We start from the raw sequence: 22115 nt of genomic DNA on the forward strand, positions 1-22115 counted from the left end.
AGAGATACGATTTGTAGTAAGTGTAAGTTTTGACTTCATTTTTTGCTATGGGAGACTGAGACGGAGACAGAGATTCAAGCACAACAACCAAGTATCAACTCCCCCCCTTCATACTCCCCAATTCGCTCTGGAATATTCGACAAGTACACAAGTAGTGCGTTTGCTCCTTGTTTTTTCTGCCGGTGCTGGATTTCAAACGAAAGCAACTATACTTCGCACCAATATCCTACTATCTCCGTATAGTCATACCCTCAACGCGGCTACATAATATTCAATCTATAAATACTAGTTCACACACAATCACCCCTTAAAACGGCCTGTTGGGTTTGGTGCCAGCAGGCTTCATCAAATCGCCAAATGCTGCAGCAACTTGCTTCTTCAATTCCTTGTACGTCACAACGAAGGATGTCTGGTCGTCGCGGCTCGTGAGCAGGATCTTCTCGTCCACGCCCGCATCCAGCTTGTTGAGACAGCGGATCATATGCCCGATATCCAAGACCGGGTTGCCGACAGCATCAACTTGGTGGAAGACATAGTCCCTAAACAGCTTGAGCATGTATCGCTCTCCATTCTCAGACCAGTTGCGGTCCCCCTCGTATTCCTGGCGCTCGTTGATAGTGCCTAGCTTCATGAGAAGTCGCGCGAGGCGGCCATTTTCTAGCTCTCTGCTGAGCTCGGAGGCGAGCCTATCGGCTTGGTGGAATGCGCTGTCCAGGGACGAAACGACGTGGCTAGAGATGCCACAAAGGAATTCATCGATGGACCTTGTAGCTGGGGCTACCGCCGGAGTGAGAAGCCACAAGACTGTGTCGCGAATTTCCGCGGAGTAGATTCGCCCAAGCTGCTCAACAGCGACCTTCATGTTCTGCTGAGTGAGCAGGTTATTGGTCCCAATAGCTAGGATAAGCTTGCCAAATAGCTGCAAGTCCTCTTGTTGAAGCTCTTGCAAGGATTGCTGGGTATCGTGATGCACCACATCGAGAACAGCACATGCACTTAGGCGGACACGGTTCTTGTCCGTAACGAGGACTTTGCTAGGCTCCAAACAGCGAACTGCAAGGTTAGAACCATGCACACTCTTAAGAGCAGCCGAAATCTGAACAATGTAGCCCCAAAGGACCTGCTCCGGCACGGTTGTAGCTACGCGGTTGCCAAATCGGTTGGCAGTGGAGAAGTGCGTCTCAACCAGCGTCTTCGCTAATGGATGGTAGTCAGTGACAAAGATCAGTGAGCTGTCTCCGAAAGCACGGGTAGTAAACGCGTCTAACACGGTAACTACGCCGCCACAATCAACCCGACGCCACTCTTTGACCGATCTTATGGCCTTCTCATTCGTTAAGCGGTAGCCTGGTTTATATTAGCTATAGTCGCCTCATGATTATTATCAAACATACCTTCAAGTCTTCTTAAGCAATAGAGGTTTCCGTTCTTGCTTGAAGTAGCCTTATAAACCCAGCTCGGATACCCAAAAACCGTGGCGCTTTTGTGATGGCTAGTGTCCAACGCCACGAGAGAATGATAGTTATCAAGAGTTGGAAGTTGCGAGTCTGCCTTGGGTTAAAAATGTCATTTCTTACTGTGGAAGCTAACTCACTGGGCATGGTTTGAAGCGATGCTTCAGACTTTCTCTGCAACTCTTCGCGGAGCTTTTCTGGCATAAAGAAGTCATGGGGGAGCCTTTGGTATGCAAGCAAATCTTCACGGTGAGGTCCCATTGGGGCGTAGAGGTGATATTGCAACTTAATCAGTCAGTATGGATCAGATATAGTATCGGAGTTGCTCTTACTGGCTGAGCAGTTGCCGCGTAAGAAGCCTGCCCTGGATAGTATGCGGCACTGGCACCAGCACTGGTATCTTCCAAATACGGATTGTATTGTGCCGCAGGAACGGCTTGTGTAGAGTTAGGGATAGTGAAGGGATCAAAGGGCACTTGGGCGTCAAGGCCTCCGCCATTCAGCGTACTCTGAAGAGGCGTTAGGTTATCTCTAGATATCTTCCGAATGGTAGACTCACTGTGTTGAGATCATAATTCTGCGGCGTAAACTCACGGATTTGTGCAGGATTAAAGCTCACAGAATCTTCTTGATGGGTAGGTGTTGCAGTTCCTGCCATTGTCAGTCATAATTATACAGCGGAGTTTGGGGTGTTGCATACCGCTTGCAGCAGATCTAGGTGTAAAAGGAGCGGCACTTGCTGCCCGCGAACTCATCGCAGACAACCCAGCAGAAGTGTTCGCTAAGCCGATGGGGGTGAATGAGGGGGAATCAACGTTGAGGCTTTTTTTGGGCCTATTATTATTATAAAACCTTAGCTATATTCCACATCATTGTGCATGATCGGCCAGAGACATGGGTCCTCGACGAGTAATCCTGGAGACGGGAAGCTACATAATGATAATGGAACGAACAAACATGAACAAAGGCGAGAGGTAGCCTACATTTCAGTTTGGGTTGTATGCGCTTTGTTTGGCTCGTGGTTGAAAGCACATCCCTGATCTTCGTAACGACAGTGTCCGTATATTAAGACGTTTCGACATAGCGTATCTTTCGCATTCTCTGTCATACAGCCATCAGTAAGTATTATTGTGAAAGGTCGCAGATCTCTCCAGTCGTATGTCTCGAATATGGGGGCAAATAAATAGACCTACCACGGCCTTTGGGTCTCGGAGACCCGACAGCTTTCTGCCCAGGGACAAAGCGAGTTGTAGCCATAGTATATTAAGCGCGTTGCACCTATCGGCCTTGCCCCGTTGAGTCGCAGCGGATCCTACGAAGATATTAGCTATATGTACAAACTGAGTCATACAACCAGACTAGAACACCACGCCATCTCCAATCTAACAATTCATAGCAGTCCGGACGGGAATGGTGCAACAACATAGGCGCCACTTGAGGACATCGTCACTTACTTGGCTCTATGGGACATGTCGTAGCGGTCTAAAGCGGTAGCTTATCCCCCTTGGGGTTATATAAGGGCACAGATCCTTAGATGATATTTATCAATTGATACAGCACGGTTTGCGGTTGATTGGGCGTTCCGTAGAAGTATATTGCCCCATATCTCGAGACGCGATCGCTCGAGTTTGTGAGGGCGGTCGCGCCAGTTGTCAGCCTTACAGCATCCGTGCGCTAGCCACACCTTGTGAGGCTCCCAAAGCCGGGTCTGGTCAAGCCATTTATATTTTATGACGGGTATGACACGACGCTAACCTCAGATTATTGGAGTATTATACTTCCATAAAGGCAATTGATTTCGTGCGAATACAGTAACTGAAACATCGGCTACTCCTTCATGGGCTCCATATCACCGATCTCTTTGTGCGTTTGAAGTTAGTGAGATTCCGGTGTGATGGCAACTCCGGCTGAGGTGGATATTGGACAGCTGTCGCAGTCGCAACAAGAAGCGCTGCAACAATATACTTCCGTTACGGATCAAGACGTGCAAGCAGCAATCCCGGTACTTCAGCGGGCGCAGTGGAACGTGCAGGTATGAACTCCAGGATCAAATCCGGAGTGTGCCACGTAACTAACTGTGGCAAAGCTGGCAGTTTCGAGATTCTTTGACGGCGATTCCGGACAAGTCGACCCTCTTGCCGACGCCATCGCAGCAGCTCAAAATGCGCCTCCGACTCGATCTGGCCGCCACGAGAACCTGCAAGAAAGCCTTCTACGAGGCCCTTCGGCTTCAACGCGCCCGGATGCGGCTCCTAGAATCGTGCCTCAACCAGAGGACCAGATCGTCCGCCGTCCTCCGTTACTACTAGGCCTTCTATTCATGCCATTCAATGTCGTTTACAAGATACTGTCATCCTCCTTTGGCTTTTTTGCCTACCTCTTCCCGTTTCTCCCGCAACTCTTTCAACCTCGAAATACGAGTGCCCAGAACAGACGGAGGAATACGACAGGACGGAGGATGTTAAGCCCGCAAGATACAGCAGCGCGATTCAAACGGGAATTTGATGAAGAATACGGATCTAATTCGCTGCCGTTTTTTACAAACGGATATGCCCAGGCACTTGATCTAGCGAAGAAGGACCTCAAATTTTTAATGATCATAATCATGTCTCCGGAGCACGATGACACCTCTTCATTTATCAGGGATACCCTTCTTTCGCCAGTAGTCACCGCCATAATCAACGACCCGTCCAACAATATAATCTTATGGGCTGGCAACGTGCAAGATTCCGAAGCCTACCAGGTGTCAACTGCACTGCGCTGCACGAAGTTCCCTTTCACGGCCTTGATTACGCATACCGCTGAGAGCGGTCCTACATCAATGTCGGTCGTTGCCAGACTTACTGGGCCCATGTCGGCAAGTACATACGCCGCCAAATTACAGAATACGATCACCACCTACACCACGCAGCTGAATGAGGCCAGGCAGGCAAGGTCGGCACAACAGTTTGAACGGACTTTGCGGCAAGAGCAAGACTCAGCATATGAAAGATCCCTTGCACAGGACCGCGAGCGGGCCAGGCAAAGGCGCGAGGACGAGGCCGCCCAGGCAGCCGAGGAGCAGCGAGCTAGGGAGGAAGCTGCGGCCGCAGAAAAATACGCCAACGGCCTTCATCAGTGGAAACTATGGAGAGTGCAGAACATCGCATCGGAGCCTCCCAAGGATGCAACAAATGCTGTCCGGGTTGCATTTAGAATGCCGGAGTCAGCAGAGAGGGTGACAAGACGATTTAGCCCAGATACTCCTCTGGAAGAGCTATATGCCTTTGTTGAATGTTATGGAACGCAGGAGCCAGGCAGCGGGGAAAAGGTCGTGGAACCCGTTGACTTCGAACACAAATACAAATTCAGGCTCGTCTCGCCGATGCCGAGGGAAGTGTATGACCTTGAGCAAGATGGATCTGTCTTGGACAGGATTGGCAAAAGTGGCAATCTGATTGTCGAGCCTATTGTTGACGACGACGACGCAGAGGACGATGAATGATCATAAATATGATTCATGCATGTAAGACGTGGCTATGCTGCAATGCTAAGGTTTCCAAGCATCGCAGGTATGCCACATCGGTCCTCGTGGGGTGGCCACCGGGCCAGAATTCTTGTACTTCCAAGGGAGAAATTGTATGTAGTAGTATATATCATGGTTGTTACGTGGATGCGGGGGCTGTGCAATTCAAATGCAACTTAGGACACAACCTATTCAGAGTAAACTACAACTAGCTTTTGTATGTAAATGAGCAATGCGCCACATGTAAATAAACATTGTGAGTAAACAATATTTTTGTGCGTCGACGTGGTTTTGACTCGCTTCGGTCCAGCTTCTCGGTCCAGTTTCCGGTCCAACACCTCGTAAGTTACCCCATATATCCGCAGACGCCTAAAGTCCGCGTTAGCGCCCCTGCCTATAAGACAAACCTAGGTGGTTACAGTATAAGGAACCACCACTAACGCGGGTGTTGCCTTATCGGACCCTGAGACAAGATTGTCCTCGCGACACATGGTTTTGATCGACTCCGACCACAGTGGCCCATCGAGATAATCCACTGTGCGACAGAGGACAAAAAGAATAACCTTTTGTTTTATAGCGATGAAGTCAATAAAGAGCTTCGGTAACGTGAACCGAGTTCTGGCTAGGCGTCAGACGGCTCGTGAGATGAATTCCTTCCCTGTTTGTGCATCAATTACTATTTACTGAGCAATCCATTAGCTGCCACGGATACCTCGCCAGAGACCACATTGGCGACACCAGAAGAGAATGCGTCGCGCAGTGTTGTACGTGGCGCATATTCACAGTATGGAGTCTAAATGGCTGACGGGCATCCATAGAAACTCTTCTGCGAATCTGGCGGACCCGGCCATACGGTATGAGAATCTCAGACTGTGCGAAGGCATGCGCTAATCTCATATGTAGCAAGGCGAAGAAATACTACACCTTCCTGCGATTGTAGAGGCGGCGGAGTCTTCCCCTGTGGCAGCAAAAGAATGTGCATATCAGATCCGAAAATTCCTCTCGAAGGATAATTCAAGCCGGGCCTATGTCCAATACAATGCTGTTATGCTCATACGCATATTATCGGATAACCAGGGTTCGACTTTCACGAAAAATATCGACAAGAAATTTGTGGACGCCGTGAAGGAGTTGAGCAGGACGAGCCGTGATCCTGGTGTTCAGCAGCTGCTTTCGGACACACTGAACAATTTTCTACGAGACAAGGAACCAGATGTCCATATGGCTGGTTTGCTGGAGATGTGGAAAAAAGAGAAACTCAAGATTGAGAAGGTTCTTACACAAGGGGTAACTAAAAAATCCATTTTTTTGAGTACAAATCTTTTAAAGCGCATTGTGTGCTGACTGGTCTGGTGTTAAGGGTCAACAGGGCCGGCCTTCATGGATAGGACATCGTCCTCGCCCACATGCCCCAGGGATACATTCCAATAACGGGCCGCCCGGTCGACTTCCTGGCCCAGAGGAGCTGGCTTCTCGTGTTGAGGAGGCCAGGAACTCAGCAACACTCCTAACACAACTCATTCAATCAACACCTCAATCAGAGTTTCTTCAGAATGATCTTATCCGCGAGTTTGCAAACCGTTGCCAGGCCGCAAGTCGAAGCATTCAATCTTATACGGCTACCGAGCACCCAGCTCCGGACAATGATACCATGCTCACTCTAATTGAGACAAATGAGCAGCTAACACTGGCCACAACTAAGCACCAGAGGGCCGTTTTGCAGACAAGGAAGGCTCTAGGCGTTGCCTCGCCAGATCCGCAACTCGGCCCTTCCGCTGGCCCTGTCATGACGTCTGGTGTTGCTCCCGCGCAGCCCGCTTCAATCTTCAAGCCTGTTGCCCCTCCGTCACGGAAATCGTTTCCGAAGCCTGCCCAACCAGTTTCTTCGGAGCGCACAGCTTCACCAGTTTCGCCAGAGACTGAAAATCCATTCACAGACCCGGTCGAGTCACCAGACGTCGCTACGCACAGCGTGATTGACCCCAATGAGCCTTATAATCCTGGCTTCGGTTCGAATACGGCTTCCAAGGATCGTCGTGAGTCTGCCACAGGAGGAGCAACATTGGATACTACTAGCACTCTGAAAATTGGGAGGAACCAACCGCGGGATGCAAATGATAGCGACGATGATCCATATGCAACTCCAGTGCCGCAGAGAACACCTGTCTATCGATACTAAGTTCCAGTTGTTTGCACATTCAAATCGATTCTCAGGTCACGAGTTTAGGGTATTCTTGGCCGTGTTTAGCCTGGGTGCTATGGAGTACTCTACATTTTTGCATATTTTATTGATATCGATGAATATGCCAAATGACTTGGTAAAGGAATAGAGTGACTGTGAGCCAATTACCTCGGGCGCCTATGAAGCCTATGTGACAATTGGTGGGCTTTCATGTTGGCAGATGTCTACACTATAGAATTTGCCACCCATCGTCTCTTGGATCAAGAAAGGGGCGGGGTGACACAAGTGGAGCCGCCAACGTCATTCACCGCCTGCTTGTTTTGGGAGGTCCAAAATCGTACTGACGCGTCCCCAAGTACTTTTGAATTACGAATTGTAATGCTTAATAGTGTAACTGTTGATAATACCGTTAATTTTAAATTGCAATAGAGTTAAATTGGATCTGTGCTATCGCTGACAGTTTGTTATCCAATACTTGGCGGGACGATCTGTAGATTTTAAGGCACCACATGGGATTGATCCTTGCCGAAAGAGCGACAGCTGGCGTTCTCCACCAAAACGACGCGCGTTCGTCGCTCGCCCATCAGATATCTTCCAAGAACTCAAACCGGATTTATATTTCGAAAGTAAACTCTTTGTTTTGGAGGTTCTGGGCTTGAAAGAGCTCCAGACCTCGTTACCCCACGTGTAGGCCATGGCCGAACAGGAAAGGTAAGGCTCCTCGTCCACTGCACCAGTCACCTCGAAAGAGACCATTTGCTAGCAATTTCCGCGTCTCGGTCTGGAGTTAAAAGTGAAGCGCGACGTTTCTTGGCTATGGCAATAACGGAGGTTCTGTCCTTTCTGGAAGCAAGTGCTTCGGCCTGTCGTCCCCACAGAACCTAAAATCAACAACCCATGTACGGGGGGGTGGTATGAGACAGCTATGTGATAAATAGCTAACATCAAACTCATCACAGCCACAAGCGTACGAAATCAGCACTGTCGTTACTACGCCGTAACCCAGCCAAAATCGACGACGAAGGGGTGTCTGATTCTGGGTCCGTCGGAAGTAGCTCACAACCAACCTTGCACCCGAGCGTGTCAGGCACCTCATCACTGTCGAGATCACCTACGATGGCTGGGATAACGAAAACCGTTTCGGATTCCGGCCGGAGCGCCAAGTTGCCAGCTGCCGTGGCACCGGACAAAACATTATCAATTGAACAGTCGGTGCGCAAGTTCAGAATATTCGAAGCCTTGAGGGGTGGCGACACGGCTCAGATATCCAAGAGCATTCGCGAGGCGTCCGAGGGAGCTAATGCGGCCAGCCACCTTGAGGATACGACGATTTTACATTTGGCGATACAATGCGCGGAACTTCCGGTTGTCGAGTATGTCATATCAGATGGTGCATCCGCTATCGATGTAAATGCAAAGGACAAAGATGGAAATACTTCGCTGCATCTTGCTGCACTGCAAGGCAGGGGCCAGATTGTGCGGCTGTTGCTTGCGCAAACCGGAATCAACGACTCCATCGCCAACACTGCTGGTAAACTTCCACTGGATTTGGCGCGAACACCGGATATTTTCCAGCAGCTGCAACTTTCCAGGTCGTTGTTTGTCGATACCAAGATCAAAGAAATTCAACTACTCATCTCCGGCGGCAACTATAAAGCGCTTAGTGATGTGCTCGAAGAGCCGCGCGTAAAGACTGTGCTGGATATTAACGGCGGGGAGTTCGCATCTGAAATAAGCACGGTTCAATCGGGTGGCACCTTGCTACACGAAGCAGCCCGAAGGAAAAATACCCAGCTTATTCAAGTTCTCTTGCTGCATGGTGCCGACCCATTCCGACGTGATAGGAGAGGCAAGCTTCCCCAGGATGTCACCAAGGATGAGGCGACGAGGGCTATGCTTAAGAGGTCTCCGGCTGCAGTTGCTGCGCAGAGAGGTATTCAAGAAAAGGCCGTACTGGGCAACTTGTCACAAACTGCTGCTGGCACCACCACCGGGGCCGCAGATGCCCTCGCAGCTAAAGAGTCGCGAGAAATGAAAGGCTACCTAAAGAAATGGACAAACTATCGCAAGGGCTATCAGCTGCGTTGGTTCGTGCTTGAGGATGGGGTATTAAGCTATTATAAGCACCAGGACGATACTGGCTCGGCATGCCGCGGGGCTATCAACATGCGCATTGCCAAACTGAACATGGACCCAACTGAGAAGCAGAAGTTTGAAATCATCGGAAAATCTTCTGTGAAGTACTCCCTGAAAGCCAATCACGAAGTTGAAACCAAAAGATGGTTCTGGGCCCTGAACAACTCGATCCAGTGGACAAAGGATCAGGCGAAGGAGGAGTATAAGCAGAGGGAACGTGTTTCTGAGCTCCTTCGTCAGGCCAAAGCCGAGCAATCAGAAAGAACTTCTAGGGACCATTCGTCGACTAACTTGGCGCCTGAAAGCATTTCCGGAAGTGATATTCGCCGAGGCAGCATGCAGAGCGTTAGAGCGACGCCTACGAGCGAGCCATCCCGCCAGCCAAGCCAGCGTGTTACATTTAAGGAAACAAGTGTTGCTGGTAGTGTGCTAGATGAAGAAGAAGAAGAATGCACCGCATACGGTTCATACGAGGCGAGCTTTGTGAACGATGTAACTCGTACCGCAAGTAATAACGTCAACCAACAATACGATGGTGACTACGAGGAAGACTACGGCGATGATACAAGCAGCCGAGAGCGTGTACCTGTCAGCAAGGATGCGTTCGATATCACCGCACAATCCGCCAAGTTACAACTTGACATGATGAGCCAAGTCCACACTGCTATACTGTCAGAACAAAGCCAGAACCCAGGTGCAACCATCTCAGACCCTTTGGTCAGACAGGCACTATCCACCTATGACAATTCTATTCGAAGCCTTAACGGTCTTTTGAGCGACATGACCAAGATCTCGAAAGACCGAGATGACTACTGGCAACGACGACTGGATCACGAAGCAGAATTGCGTCAAATGTGGGAAGATAGCATGGCACAAGTTGCCCGTGAGCAAGAAGTCTTGGAAGCTAGAGTCGGTGAATCAGAGGAGAAGCGGAAGCGCACGAAGCGGGCTCTGCGAGAAGTGATTGAGAGCACCAGCAGACCAGAAAGCAGGGGTTCTGTTCACGAAGCTGGGCTTGTCGAGGCAGTGGAAGCTATCGAGGCTCCTGACGGCGTCGCTACTCTCAGGCGGCGTGCATCTACCCGAAGCACATTGCGCCGTAGGTCAATAGTGGCAGACATCCAAACCCTTGCCGATTCGGAATCAGAAGATGATGAAGAGTTCTTCGATGCCGTAGATGCTGGCGAGATTGCCGTTGGCGAAATGCAGATGAGCCCAAAATCAGAAGAACCTACCGGAGAAAAGAGCATGCAACTCACTCTGGCTGGCGGTGTTGACTTGACTTTGTCCTACCACGGTTATGAAGATGGTATTCGAAAACGCCTGAAGATGGACGCCGATGACAGGCCAAAGATTTCACTCTGGGTAAGTTATTACACTAGGGCATTGGAGAAACCAGTTTGCTAACCTTCGTTCAGAGTATTCTCAAATCCATGATTGGCAAAGATATGACAAAGATGACGTTACCTGTCTCATTTAACGAACCGACTTCCTTACTACAGCGATGCGCTGAGGATATGGAATATACCGACCTTCTAGATACTGCTGCCGGGCGGGCGGATTCTACGGAGCGAATGGTATATGTTGCAGCATTTGCCGCAAGTGAATATGCTTCAACTATCGGCCGTGTTGCAAAGCCTTTCAATCCTTTACTCGGCGAAACCTTCGAGTATGCTCGGCCAGACAAAGAGTTCCGCTTCTTCATCGAGCAAGTGAGCCATCACCCTCCTATCGGAGCCGCTTGGGCAGAATCGCCAAGGTGGACATACTGGGGAGAGTCTGCTGTCAAATCTAAGTTTTACGGGAAATCCTTTGATATCAACCCTCTAGGCACATGGTTCTTAAGGCTCCGTCCCACAAATGGGGACAAAGAAGAGCTGTACACCTGGAAGAAGGTCACCTCTTCTGTCATCGGTATTATCACTGGATCCCCAACAGTTGATAACTATGGTATCATGGAAGTGAAGAACTGGACTACAGGCGAAGTTTCGACTGTTGATTTCAAGCCACGAGGCTGGACCGCCAGCTCGGCCTACAACATCAGTGGCCGCGTTCTTGATGCCCGCGGCAAGCCACGCTTCAGCTTGGGAGGTAAATGGGATAGCAAGATCTATGCCAGGTTAACGCCCGGCTACGAAGCACCGATTGAAGAGCCCAAAGGTGAGCTTCGCCACCAAGATAGCGTCCTCGACGTGAACCAAGTTTTCCTAGTCTGGCAAGCAAATCCCAGACCTACAGGAATCCCCTTCAACTTGACGCCGTTTGTTGTTACTCTGAACGATATCAATGATAAGTTAAGGCCATATCTGCCGCCAACCGACACGAGATTAAGACCGGATCAAAGGGCTATGGAAGATGGCGAGTATGCTTTGGCTGCGACTGAGAAGAACCGTGTTGAGGAGAAGCAGAGGGCTACAAGGAAGAGGAGAGAGATGAATGGAGAGGAGTTTGTTCCTCATTGGTTCAAGAAGAATAAGTGCCCGATTACTGGTGAAGAGTACTGGGACTTCACTGGTCAGTATTGGGAGGAGAGGGAGAAGGCTGGTAAGGGCGAGAGCAATTGGGATGGGGTTGAGCGCATTTTCTAGATTGTTTCCCTGTAATAGTTTGGCTTGCGATCGATGAGAATAATAGAACGTGGATATGTCACTGTTTTGTGCCATCTCTAAAGTTCACGTACAATACAAATGTGAAAGTAGATGTGAACGTAAATGTGCTGTCCCAATGAGGACTAGTATTGTGCACCTCCCTCAACCACAAGTCCAGTGTCAATGCCAACATCATTATAGCAGTTGTCCAAATGAAGCGCATATCTCAATCGGTGTCCTTGGAGGCCGCAAGGTCTGCCAGAGCAGTTTTCACTCGCCGCCCAGCTCAAGCATTATATACCCAGCGGTGTTTCGGCACCATTTCTCGACTATCCGCAGATGTCGCACCAATAACAGCGGCTGGGCCACCGCCCGATGCACCCGTTGCGTCGGCGGAGCATACGGATATTCGAGTTGCGCGGAAGAAGAAGCAGGCGGAGCTGTTGAAGAGGGGGCAGGATATGCGGGCGATTGGAAAGGGTACTGGTGGCGGCTCGGCGAAGACGAAGAGATTTTGGAAGGATGTCAACGTCAAGAAGACAGATGGTATGCAGTTATTCACGCAAGCCTTGATATCATAGCAGATCATATGGCTAATTATTTCTGTTTTATTAGATGGTCATCAAATCTTCCTAGACACCCGTCCACTCCGAACCCCTACGAAACAGATCCTCAGCGTCGCGCATACCAAACTCCATCTCGCCCACGCAATCGCCTTAGAATGGGATTTACTCGTATCCGCGCAGCAGGCTCTACGCCACCACCTCATTCCCCTCACTTCCCTCACCTCTCGCGCTCTCGATATCGCCGAAGAAGACAAGAAGCCGTCATCAGCGTCTAATCCGAATGGCCTCCGCAACACCATCACCGAAACGCTGATGCGATACCTTGACACCGACTCCCTGCTCTGCTGGGCACCTACACCACCAGATGACCCACCGGGGTACGAGACGCACGTTAGCCGCACCGAGAGTCTACGCAGTATACAGCAGAGGACCTCCCTGCCTATCATCCAATACTTGACGGAGCGTGTGTGGCCAGGCGTGGAAATCGTACCAGTGCTAGACGAGGGCAGCATTATGCCCAATGCGCAGCCACAGCAGACGTTGGATGTGATCAAGGGGTGGATCATGGGACTTCCCGCCTATGAACTGGCGGGGTTGGAACACGCGGTGTTTGCGGGTAAGGGGCTTCTTGTTGCTGCTAGGTTGCTTGTGGAGTGGAGCGAGGAGCTTGCTCATCTGAGGGGAGAGGAGCCGGAGAAGAAGTTTGGTATTGAGGAGGCTGCTAATGCGGCTACGCTTGAGATTGAGTATCAGTTGGGGATGTGGGGTGTTGTGGAGGTAAGTTATTCTACTGGTCCTCTCTAACGTGAAGTTGCTAATATATATATACAGGATACCCATGATGTGGACCGCGAGGATGTGAGGCGGCAGTTTGGCAGCGTGATACTTTTGGTATCTGGAGAGAAGGCACCATAGATGTAAACTTTGTAACAATATTTGTACTTTTCAATGTAAACTACGGAATGGCCGCCATTCATTTGGCGCTATGCATCTCCACATCTCTCGGCTGGGGTTTAATAACGCACAGCGAAACAACCCATCATTGTGATATGTATGTAAACATCTTAACAGCAAAAATACACAATATATAAGATATATAAGATATAAGTTCTAGCTATCTCATACGAATTCCATGCCCAGATGCTTCCAAGACGAAGCTCCCAAAATGCCATCCTCTCATTGCCCCTCCAGGTACACAGGCTCTCAAAATGCCAGATCCATGACTGGTCCGCATACGTGACGACGCTGCCCCTCACTCGCACTCGCACCCCACCATGACCAAGCCAAGCCGTGCCGCGCAGCTCCATGGCATTCAGCTTGATTTACACGTCACGTCGCACTCAGTCACTGGCTTCCTATATCATGAGTCCTTCCATCCACAGGATTTTGATTCAGACCCCTCATTGTACCATCATCCTACATAAACTACTACAATCCCTACAGATCTACGGTCTACAATCAACCACAGTCCCTTTGAAAACTTACAGGAGTAGCAATTATGGATTTCGTCAACAAGCTCGCCAGCGGTGGTGATAACAACAACAACAACGCTGGTGGTAACAACTCTGGAAACAACCAGAGGAACGACGACCAATACGGCAACAGCAATAACAACAACAACAACCAGAGGAATGATAACTCTGGGGGCAGCAGCAACCAGAGCAGCGGTGGCGGCCTCTTGGGCGGCCTGATGGACAAGGTCAACTCAGCCCAGAACAGCAACAACCAGAGGAATGATAACTCTGAGGGCAGCAACAACCAGGGCAGTGGTGGCGGCAGCTTCTTGGACGGCCTGAAGGACAAGGTTAACTCAGCTGCCGGCGGTGGCCGCGAGAGCGAGAAGAACGAGGATATGCTTGACAAAGGTATTTGAACCTCGTGCTTCCTCCCCATACTGCGCCAACTCGCTCCGAATTCAGCTGCACAGTTCTGTACTAACAAATTCATAGGCATTGATTTCGTGCAGGAGAAGTTCCTGGGCCAGGGCAAGCAGGATAATGAGTCCGCTATTGAGCAGGCGAAGGATGGGCAGATCGCCGACTTCATCCGTGCGCAGTACAAGGGTGCTACTGGGTCTGATTTCCCCATCTCAGACAAGAAGTCTACTTTCAACTGAGTGGTGGATGGGTATATGGTTGGAGGTTGAGGACAGCATCTGAGCTGTAGTTGATGCCTAGCATGGGCTATATCATGAATAACGGTTCACGGGTCGGCTTTCAATGCAATCAATGATTTTATGTGTATTTTTGGGTCTTGAGGCGAAGACCCCTTCCCTAGTGACTATGTTTCTAAGTGCACTGCCTTGAATACCGACAAGTACAGTATTGTATGTAAACCAGTACAGTATAATGCTCAAATTAAATATGAATATGCTCTCCAAAGGAAATCTGGTGTATGTAGGCAGGTAAATATAGAGATATAGTAGGAAATCTATTGCATAAACAACATATCCGATCTATAGCTGGGCGGGTATCAAAGCTTGGATTCAAATGGAGGGGCTTCCTGTCGTAATCTCACGACACCCTAAATAAACGTTAGCACAATGCACTTTGTAGAAGGGGTATATACGGGGTATAAAAAGCGGAATGCATACCTCTTGAATGCAAGTTGCAATCAGTCTACCATCCGCAGACCACATCTTCTGGAAAACCAGCCCCCTCCCATTCCCAGACCACGGGCTCTCCATCTCCGTAAACACCCACTCATCGGCCTTCAAGCTCCTCGGCTCATGGAAATAGATAGTATGATCAAGACTAACCATCATCCCAACCTCCGGCCTATCATTGCGATTATCCAAATCATCCCCAAAGCCCTCCGTAATCTTATTCCTACGCATCTGCTCCGCAGCCGCCGGATTCGCCTCAATTCTCTTCGCAATCGCACTTCCCGGCGTCGGGAAGCGCCAGAGATTGTGAATTCGTGAGATCGTGCCGATGAAGTACGAATCGGACATATAAGCCAAAGCAGACAAATGCGCCTCGTGGCCACCGGCTTCGCTGATCTTGCCCCTCGCGCGGATCCACTGTCTCGTCTTCTTCGCATTCGGCTCGCCGTCGTTATTCAGGATAGCGACTCTCTGGCTCTCGAAGGGAGGGCCGGAGCTACCATCCGTCATGGACTCTGGGAGGTCGGGCTCAGGAGGCGTGATGCCCTCAGGCATCAGAGCAGCATGGTGTACCGTCTCGCGGCCTCCCGATCCTTCTCTCGCGAACGACATTGTGGTAGTGAAGATGCACTTTCCCCTCTGGCGCGCCTGGACAGTGCGCGTGGCGAAGGACTTGCCCTCCCGAACGTGCTCGACGTGGTAGAGGATGGGGATGGTCGAGTCGCCGGCGAGGACGAAGTAGCAGTGCATGGAGTGGATTGTGAAGTGGGATGGCACGGTGCGCTGGGCTGCGGCGAGGCATTGGGCGATCACGGCTCCGCCGTAGACGCCGCGCGCTCCGGGGGGGTGCCATAGGGGGCGGGTGTTGGTGAAGATATCCTGTAGGGGGAAGAGGGGTTAGCGCGGCAAGGGTGCATGGTGGGAGGGAGATGGCACAATGAATAGAACATACAGGTCCGATTGCATTCAGTTCGGTCAGCTCGAGGGTGTTTTCGATGGCAGACAGTTCGGGGTTTTGAGGTGGTGGTCGAACCAGAGTTGTCCTGGTGTCGTCCATTGCGCTGTGAGCGGTGCGATGCGCCTTTATCACTCAGGGCACAGTAGGGTGGCGACGGGGTTATATATGCGGATTCGAAGTGCTTATAAGAGTGCGAGATGTAATGCTGCATCTTTTCTCGTCCGAAACCATTACTATGGGTCGGTTGGTTTGAGTGCCAAGGCCGTCAAACTTGCCGAGGCATTGTTGGAGAAGCCAACCACACGGAATTAGGGTCGCCCCGGAATTGGAACTCCAGCACCTTGGTGATTAGTGATGTAACGCCTCCGTCTCCCTTGACCATTCAAAGCATCGCGAACCTTGAACCTTGACTCTTATTTACACAGCCGCTCTCAACAAACCCAGGCACTGGGACAAGCATGTGATAATAGTAACGGCTTTAAGATTACCCCTATCTTACACTTCTTTTAAATGCTCGCTATGCGCGCCCAGAGAACCTTCTTCACTGAAAAAACAGAACTGGCAAGACAGCACAGCGCTGGCTTCGCTCAAAATACAATAATACTAAATCTACATTCAACAGCGTCCTGCGCCATAACCAGATCAATACGGAGGCTCTACCATCCCTGGGTCCTGGCGTTTGTCATTCCCAGTGGTGATACCCTTCAACAGTAACTCAAGGTTCAGACCTGGAGTGGCTTCGCGACCCTTTCCATTTTCTATACTCTGAGGTCCTTCTTGGGTACGCCGGCCACGACTCTCACTCCGTCCATTCTGCAGATACTCTCCGAGCGATATTTCCTGAGCTCGAGTTTTTAGGTTCCTCGATCCGTCCTCGCCGCCTGTTGGACTCCCTCCGACAGTCAGAGACGCGGGCAATGGAGGTACTAGCGGCACCTCTTCCTCATCTGCCTCCCTAGCACCTCCATCCCCAGATGGAGGGATCACAGAGTCCGACTGGACAGGGTGAGACCTCAATGGCTTAAAACCCTCATTGGCAATGGCCCTCTCCTGAGACTTCAATTGCGAAATCTCGTTCGAGGCTTTCCGTCCCCTGTCGACTATTGGGCCACGATTGTCGTACGAAAACTCTGAAGGAGATGCATCGTAGCTCAACATACTCTCACTGCTTGAATCGTTTAGAATGGTACCGACGCCTCTTGATGGCGGCGCTTGGCCAGACAGGACTCTCTTCAGCTGGTCAACGCGAGTTATGGAATTCTTGCTTGAATCACTTGGAGTGCGGTCCGGGTCGGTGCTTTGGCGTAGTTTTGATATCGCAGATAGTCCACCTATAATCCCGTATGCCTGGGAAGGCGGCCAGCTACGTTGTTGGTGCAAGCTATGAGTTGAAAGGGCTCCTCCATTGCCGTTAACTGTGAGGTAATTTCGAGCCTGTCCGGTAGCATTCGTTCCGGATCTAGATCCGCTGAGAGATACAGATTTGCTACCAGTAGCCCTTGAAGCAAGAACAGCTTCCTTGCTCCATTCAGATAGCATTTCCTCCTTGACAGCTTCTGGGATAGTAGCGACTGGGTTTTGGACCTCCTGGGGTTGACTTAGAATTGGATGGTTGAAGCTTCGGTTGGGAGATGAGACTGGACTAGTCGCTGCTTCAGATGCTTGGGAATAAGACACTTCAATCAGTTCGACCAGCATTTCCCGATCATCGAATGGAGTAAGGGATTCGGACTCGAGCTCATGCCTAGGTAGACCTTTATGTGGCGATATTGTCCCTGGGATACCAAGCTCCGGAAGTGGCACAGGAGGCATTTGGATTATCTTGGCCCAGAAGCCCTTGCTTTGCCGACGGAATATCTCATCGTAAATCTCCATTCCAATTCCAGATGACCTCAAATCGAATTTTTCGCTCAGTGCCCAGAAATAGCCATGGCAGAGACTACCCATGCGTACTTTGGCAAGCGTTTCGGCGTCCTGGATGTCTTCCTGGAGGCGGAAAATCATAGGTAGTCCGCTCTTAACGGCATTCATGCCCAGCTTATCAGCCAGTTTAACAAGAATTAGGTGCAGCAAGCCAATATCTGGTTCAGAATCCGTATACTGGAGTGCATTTTCGTATATTGCGAGGTGGAGAAGCTCAACGACGTTGGTCTTCTGAAGCTTTGCTGCCCTTTCCCTATGCGAAGTAGCAGAAACTGCACGCCTTGCCATGTTGTCGGTAGAATCGTCGCCAGAGCTTCGCATTATACCCTTGTGCTGTGTGTGGGGTGCTTTCTCGTCCAAGGCAGTAAGCTCTTCGCTACTCGACTCTCGGTCCAGCCATGTCAGAAAGGCATCAGCATATGCAAGTCGCACCAGCCCATCACTATCACGTAGGAGCCATTGCGTAGACTCCCACACGCCAAGTCCGACTCTTGTTCTGCCAAGAGTACTTTCAGTTACCTTCGATCGTTTGGTGGCCACAGTGAGGATGCTTTTAACGGATGTCAATGCAGATAGCTTCGCCGTATCGAAAGAAAAGAATCCATCGATTCTGCCATCCTCAACAATATTTGCCGCCGCAGCAACAAGACTTGGGGTACCTTCTGCATCCTCGACGGTTGCTCCATCAGTTGGTGTAACTGGTACTGGTAACGGCTTTAAGCGAAGCAATAAAGCTGAGATCATATCAGATATTTGATCAGCATAGTAGACATGGGTCGCCAAATCTCCAATGCAGCGTTCGAGAACACGCAAAAGATCGATCTGAACTCTCGAAGCGTTCAGCACGCCGTCCGCGGCCACTCCATCGGAACTCGCAGTTGGTAGTGTCTGTTTCGATGACCTGCCGTCAAGACCTCCTGCATTTGTAGACTGAATAGGAGACTTTGCCTTGCCTAAGTGGAGCAACTGAAGAACATGCTGTATAAGACCGAGCAAAACGTCCATAACGCTGAGACCTATTAAATTGATATCGGAGCGCAGTAACGAGCCTATCATCGTAGCCAGGACAAGGTCTTGTGGCGCACTATTTTCGTTCAGGGGGCTTCTGATGAGAGCATCCATGGCTGTGACGAGTATCGTGTATCGCTCTTGTACGGGCGTCCACCTAGCAAACATGAGAAATACTGTAGTTGCCCATCCACAGTCTTCACTATATGGATATTGCTGGTCGATCAGGATATCGCCTTGGATGACTCTATCCGAAATGAAGCTCAGTGTTGCGAGAGTTCCACTTCGAATTTGAGATCTGCTATTAACCTCAAAGATCTGCTTCAAACACTGGATGGTGAGAACACCAATGTCCTCTTCGGCCAGTTTGTCGGCATCGGCAGTCGTACCAGAAAGCGCTAGTGGGTCTACGTCCGTTGCTGTTTCCACGGTCCTCACAGTAGCAATACTTACCCGTCGCCGTAGGAGCTTCTCGGAACTGATCCTCTCTTCTAAATGAGCTCTATTGAGCAGAATGTCGAGATACCTCGGGTTATCGGTCCACAAATTCTCGAGAAGTACGGGCATAATGACATCAAGCTGTCTTCCGGCCACGGATCCCAAGGCTTGCGAGGAAACAACACTTTTAAGTGCGCGTAGCCCAGCAACTCTCCACCTCATCGCCAAGGGCGCACTCGCCGAAACTATTGGCGGTGGCTTAGGGCGAGTTGATGCAAACGATGCATAAGTTCTGACTATATCTTCGTAGTGTCTGAGGTATTCTTGGTCTGCCGACAACGAGGCGCCATCATGATGCTCACAGAAAGCTTCAAATGTTGGTATGGAAGATTCGACCATCGTAATATCGCCGGACTTCAGGATAAGATGGAGAATCTTCAAAACATATCGCGCGTATAAGGGGAGGTCGCGAGGAGTCTTCTCGATCAGCGCCTCCAGTATTTGTAAAGTGACTTGGACATTCCTATGCGATCGGGAAAATTAGCTTATGACTGAGGGGCAAATCTTGATCGCAACACTTTCCATCCACAACGACCAAAGGGATGTGAAACTTACCCTATGCGTGCTCTCCAGACATCACTAGCTGTCTTGGTCTCCAGGAAAGCTCCTACTTTTTGTACTTTGCTGCGCCGTGTTGTTGCGTAATATGAGAGATAGCTCAACTCGCTGGAATTCGGCTTGACGTCGACGGCCCCCTTCGTAATTCTGGGATAGCATTTCAAGACCAAAACCTGGTGCTTCGGACGACATTTTTGGCTTATTGCGTGCATCTGTTCGGTGACGGCCGCGTGGATGGGTTCGAGGTTCAGGTCCAGGCCAAGTTCCAACCGGCTTGAAGGTCCCGAAGATAACAACAATTAGGGTGTCCTCAGGGTTCAGTTGCGACAAAGTTGGGAGATTAAACCATCGACGTTTGAGGCGATCGCAACTGAGTTAGGGCGGAGACTTGCAAGCAACATCGATGGATTTAGGCAATTGAGGGTATTCAGGGTATTCGAACAGGTAGATGTTAGCGCGATTCCCCTCGTGCGTCAAGGCTCGTGCCTCTGGCCACAGTACACAGATGCCCCGACCCTCCCCCAACCTCGGCTGACCCAACCCCCCAACAAATAGGACCAGAACAAACAGTTCCTCAACTTCTAACCTCGAACCTTCCACTTCCAACAACACCACACCACAACCCGCCAAGTCTGCCCCCTACAATAGTAGATTAGTAATGCAAATTGCCTTTAATATAGACAACTGCTTTCTAAGGGAGGTGCTTTTCCAATGCATTTGCTCAACAGAATTTGTATGCCGACAGGACTGAGTAAATAGCCCATTATCCATTAATGAACAAGAAGCATTTAATCCTAAAGCAATACAGAGTTGTCTCTTATGCATTACCTAGAACCGAATCTGCTACATGTAACGCTGACTTCTAAATGATAGAAGATACAGAGGTTTCTTGCGTAAGGTTGACTTAACAGAGGAGGCAGGGGATTAAACATAAAGGCTTTCTAAGTAACACGTTACAGTATTGTAAAGAATACTATATTGAGTTGAACACGAAGCTCCTATCTAAGAAATAACTATCTACTTATATAGTAGCGTCGTGCTAAAGGGAACTGTAAGGAACTATACAAGTTCTAACAGTTCCTATGGTTTGTAATGGTGGGTGCACCAGATGTGAGAATCTAGCCACCCAAGGAAGGGATGAATTTACTAAGACAACACACTGTCTTAGGAAACAGAGCCAAAGGGTTGTAGCTTAGACTATTCCACAATGCAGCAATCAAGTGTATGATATAGTGGAGTGGTTTAGACAAGTTGTACAAATGTTGAGTCTGAGAACTCAGGGATAAGTCAGAGGTTAGCACCTCATTGACTTTTCAGAAACAAGGAGTAACAAGATCAATGCTTGGAAGCTTGGAAAAGACATGGAAGTATGTGATAGTCGATTTACTGTATTGTCTGCTTGCCCTTTCTTAAGGAAAGTGCCATACTGACATTCGTTGCACTCAGTTTGCTATCAAACTCAAGAGCAAACTTAGAAATCTCCTCCTCAAACCTACAAGTCAACATACATATCTTGGCTTATCACATCAACAACAGAAGCAATACTACTCAACGATTGCTGCAAACTCTTCGACTACATCTGTTTATGCTACATACATCACGGCATATCATTTGGACATTCATTGAACAAGTTATTAAGAAAATCTCCTCCATAAGGGGGTGGGCCAATACTACCACATGGCATATCTCTACCAACTAGAGGCCTAGGAAGATGAACGATAGCTCTAGAAGCTTCTACAACCCTCTATGATTCATTACACGTCATCGCTCCTTAGTTACCCACAAGATTGGTTAAGTTATGACATAATTTATCTATAGGTACTCTGACCTTGGACCTCCTTTTCACTTCCTATAGGCTAGGAACCCAAGAGATGGTTCTATGGGATTCTCTTACATTCGCTACATGATTAGCAAGCTAGTTGTGGGTCGCACTTGATTTCTAATACATTTACCAAGCCTGGTTAGTCATGGAAAGTCATGGAAAATGAGAGAACTACACTCCTTTGGCATAAATAGGATTGCCCTTTCCTTAAGAAAGGGCAAGCAGACAATACAGTAAATCGACTATCACATACTTCCACGTCTTTTACAAGCTTCCAAGCATTCATCTTGTTACTCCTTGTTTCTGAAAAGT

At 49.6% G+C, this 22115-nt stretch overlaps 7 protein-coding genes across 7 annotated transcripts; 4 read left to right on the top strand and 3 right to left on the bottom strand.

The window, feature by feature from the left end:
- Window positions 1-33: 33 nt before the first annotated feature.
- PAN3 (PAB-dependent poly(A)-specific ribonuclease subunit 3) lies at window positions 34-3133 on the bottom strand. Its single transcript, XM_024463722.1, has 9 exons — window positions 2909-3133; window positions 2648-2766; window positions 2438-2555; window positions 2155-2288; window positions 2014-2105; window positions 1787-1963; window positions 1595-1739; window positions 1395-1547; window positions 34-1347 (listed from the first exon to the last, which is right to left on the bottom strand). The coding sequence occupies exons 2-9, from the start codon at window positions 2709-2711 to the stop codon at window positions 308-310; spliced, it is 1923 nt and encodes a 640-aa protein (XP_024328541.1). The 5' UTR covers window positions 2712-2766; window positions 2909-3133; the 3' UTR covers window positions 34-307.
- Window positions 3134-3179: 46 nt separating this feature from the next.
- VC83_00026 (uncharacterized protein) lies at window positions 3180-5224 on the top strand. Its single transcript, XM_024463723.1, has 2 exons — window positions 3180-3486; window positions 3541-5224. The coding sequence occupies exons 1-2, from the start codon at window positions 3349-3351 to the stop codon at window positions 4936-4938; spliced, it is 1536 nt and encodes a 511-aa protein (XP_024328540.1). The 5' UTR covers window positions 3180-3348; the 3' UTR covers window positions 4939-5224.
- Window positions 5225-5243: 19 nt separating this feature from the next.
- On the top strand, window positions 5244-7539 carry VC83_00027 (uncharacterized protein). Its single transcript, XM_024463724.1, has 5 exons — window positions 5244-5599; window positions 5659-5723; window positions 5778-5813; window positions 5863-6246; window positions 6320-7539. The coding sequence occupies exons 1-5, from the start codon at window positions 5539-5541 to the stop codon at window positions 7136-7138; spliced, it is 1365 nt and encodes a 454-aa protein (XP_024328539.1). The 5' UTR covers window positions 5244-5538; the 3' UTR covers window positions 7139-7539.
- On the top strand, window positions 7540-11924 carry VC83_00028 (uncharacterized protein). Its single transcript, XM_024463725.1, has 3 exons — window positions 7540-7852; window positions 8101-10642; window positions 10696-11924. Exons 1-3 carry the CDS (start codon window positions 7836-7838, stop codon window positions 11863-11865), a joined length of 3729 nt encoding a protein of 1242 aa, XP_024328535.1. The 5' UTR covers window positions 7540-7835; the 3' UTR covers window positions 11866-11924.
- A 1831-nt stretch (window positions 11925-13755) lies between these two features.
- On the top strand, window positions 13756-14668 carry VC83_00029 (uncharacterized protein). The gene is made up of 2 exons (XM_024463726.1): window positions 13756-14296; window positions 14381-14668. The coding sequence occupies exons 1-2, from the start codon at window positions 13930-13932 to the stop codon at window positions 14545-14547; spliced, it is 534 nt and encodes a 177-aa protein (XP_024328534.1). The 5' UTR covers window positions 13756-13929; the 3' UTR covers window positions 14548-14668.
- On the bottom strand, window positions 14669-16093 carry VC83_00030 (uncharacterized protein; the record flags this gene model as incomplete). Its single annotated transcript, XM_024463727.1, has 3 exons — window positions 14669-14954; window positions 15025-15915; window positions 15989-16093. The coding sequence occupies 3 exons, from the start codon at window positions 16091-16093 to the stop codon at window positions 14904-14906; spliced, it is 1047 nt and encodes a 348-aa protein (XP_024328179.1). The 3' UTR covers window positions 14669-14903.
- EFR3 (plasma membrane localization protein) lies at window positions 15874-20641 on the bottom strand. Its single transcript, XM_024463728.1, has 3 exons — window positions 19979-20641; window positions 15989-19886; window positions 15874-15915 (listed from the first exon to the last, which is right to left on the bottom strand). Exons 1-2 carry the CDS (start codon window positions 20191-20193, stop codon window positions 16637-16639), a joined length of 3465 nt encoding a protein of 1154 aa, XP_024328180.1. The 5' UTR covers window positions 20194-20641; the 3' UTR covers window positions 15874-15915; window positions 15989-16636.
- Between the last annotated feature and the right edge of the window lie 1474 nt (window positions 20642-22115).

The sequence above is a fragment of the Pseudogymnoascus destructans genome, assembly GCF_001641265.1.
Source record: "Pseudogymnoascus destructans isolate 20631-21 unplaced genomic scaffold scaffold_1, whole genome shotgun sequence".
NCBI lineage: Eukaryota > Fungi > Ascomycota > Leotiomycetes > Thelebolales > Thelebolaceae > Pseudogymnoascus > Pseudogymnoascus destructans.

Bases quoted from the DNA above. Each gene is read 5' to 3' on its own strand.
- PAN3 (XM_024463722.1), bottom strand. From the start codon at position 2,711: ATGGCTACAACTCGCTTTGTCCCTGGGCAGAAAGCTGTCGGGTCTCCG. The intron at 1,548-1,594 runs GTGAGTTAGCTT...AACCCAAGGCAG, and splicing joins ATCGCTTCAAACCATGCCCA to ACTCGCAACTTCCAACTCTT. The intron at 1,348-1,394 runs GTATGTTTGATA...AATATAAACCAG, and splicing joins TTGCTTAAGAAGACTTGAAG to GCTACCGCTTAACGAATGAG.
- VC83_00026 (XM_024463723.1), top strand. From the start codon at position 3,349: ATGGCAACTCCGGCTGAGGTGGATATTGGACAGCTGTCGCAGTCGCAA. The intron at 3,487-3,540 runs GTATGAACTCCA...ACTGTGGCAAAG, and splicing joins GGGCGCAGTGGAACGTGCAG to CTGGCAGTTTCGAGATTCTT.
- VC83_00027 (XM_024463724.1), top strand. From the start codon at position 5,539: ATGAAGTCAATAAAGAGCTTCGGTAACGTGAACCGAGTTCTGGCTAGG. The intron at 5,600-5,658 runs GTGAGATGAATT...GCAATCCATTAG, and splicing joins GGCTAGGCGTCAGACGGCTC to CTGCCACGGATACCTCGCCA. The intron at 5,814-5,862 runs GTATGAGAATCT...TCTCATATGTAG, and splicing joins CTGGCGGACCCGGCCATACG to CAAGGCGAAGAAATACTACA.
- VC83_00028 (XM_024463725.1), top strand. The intron at 10,643-10,695 runs GTAAGTTATTAC...ACCTTCGTTCAG, and splicing joins GGCCAAAGATTTCACTCTGG to AGTATTCTCAAATCCATGAT.
- VC83_00029 (XM_024463726.1), top strand. From the start codon at position 13,930: ATGGATTTCGTCAACAAGCTCGCCAGCGGTGGTGATAACAACAACAAC. The intron at 14,297-14,380 runs GTATTTGAACCT...ACAAATTCATAG, and splicing joins CGAGGATATGCTTGACAAAG to GCATTGATTTCGTGCAGGAG.
- EFR3 (XM_024463728.1), bottom strand. From the start codon at position 20,193: ATGCACGCAATAAGCCAAAAATGTCGTCCGAAGCACCAGGTTTTGGTC. The intron at 19,887-19,978 runs GTAAGTTTCACA...CCGATCGCATAG, and splicing joins GTCTGGAGAGCACGCATAGG to GAATGTCCAAGTCACTTTAC.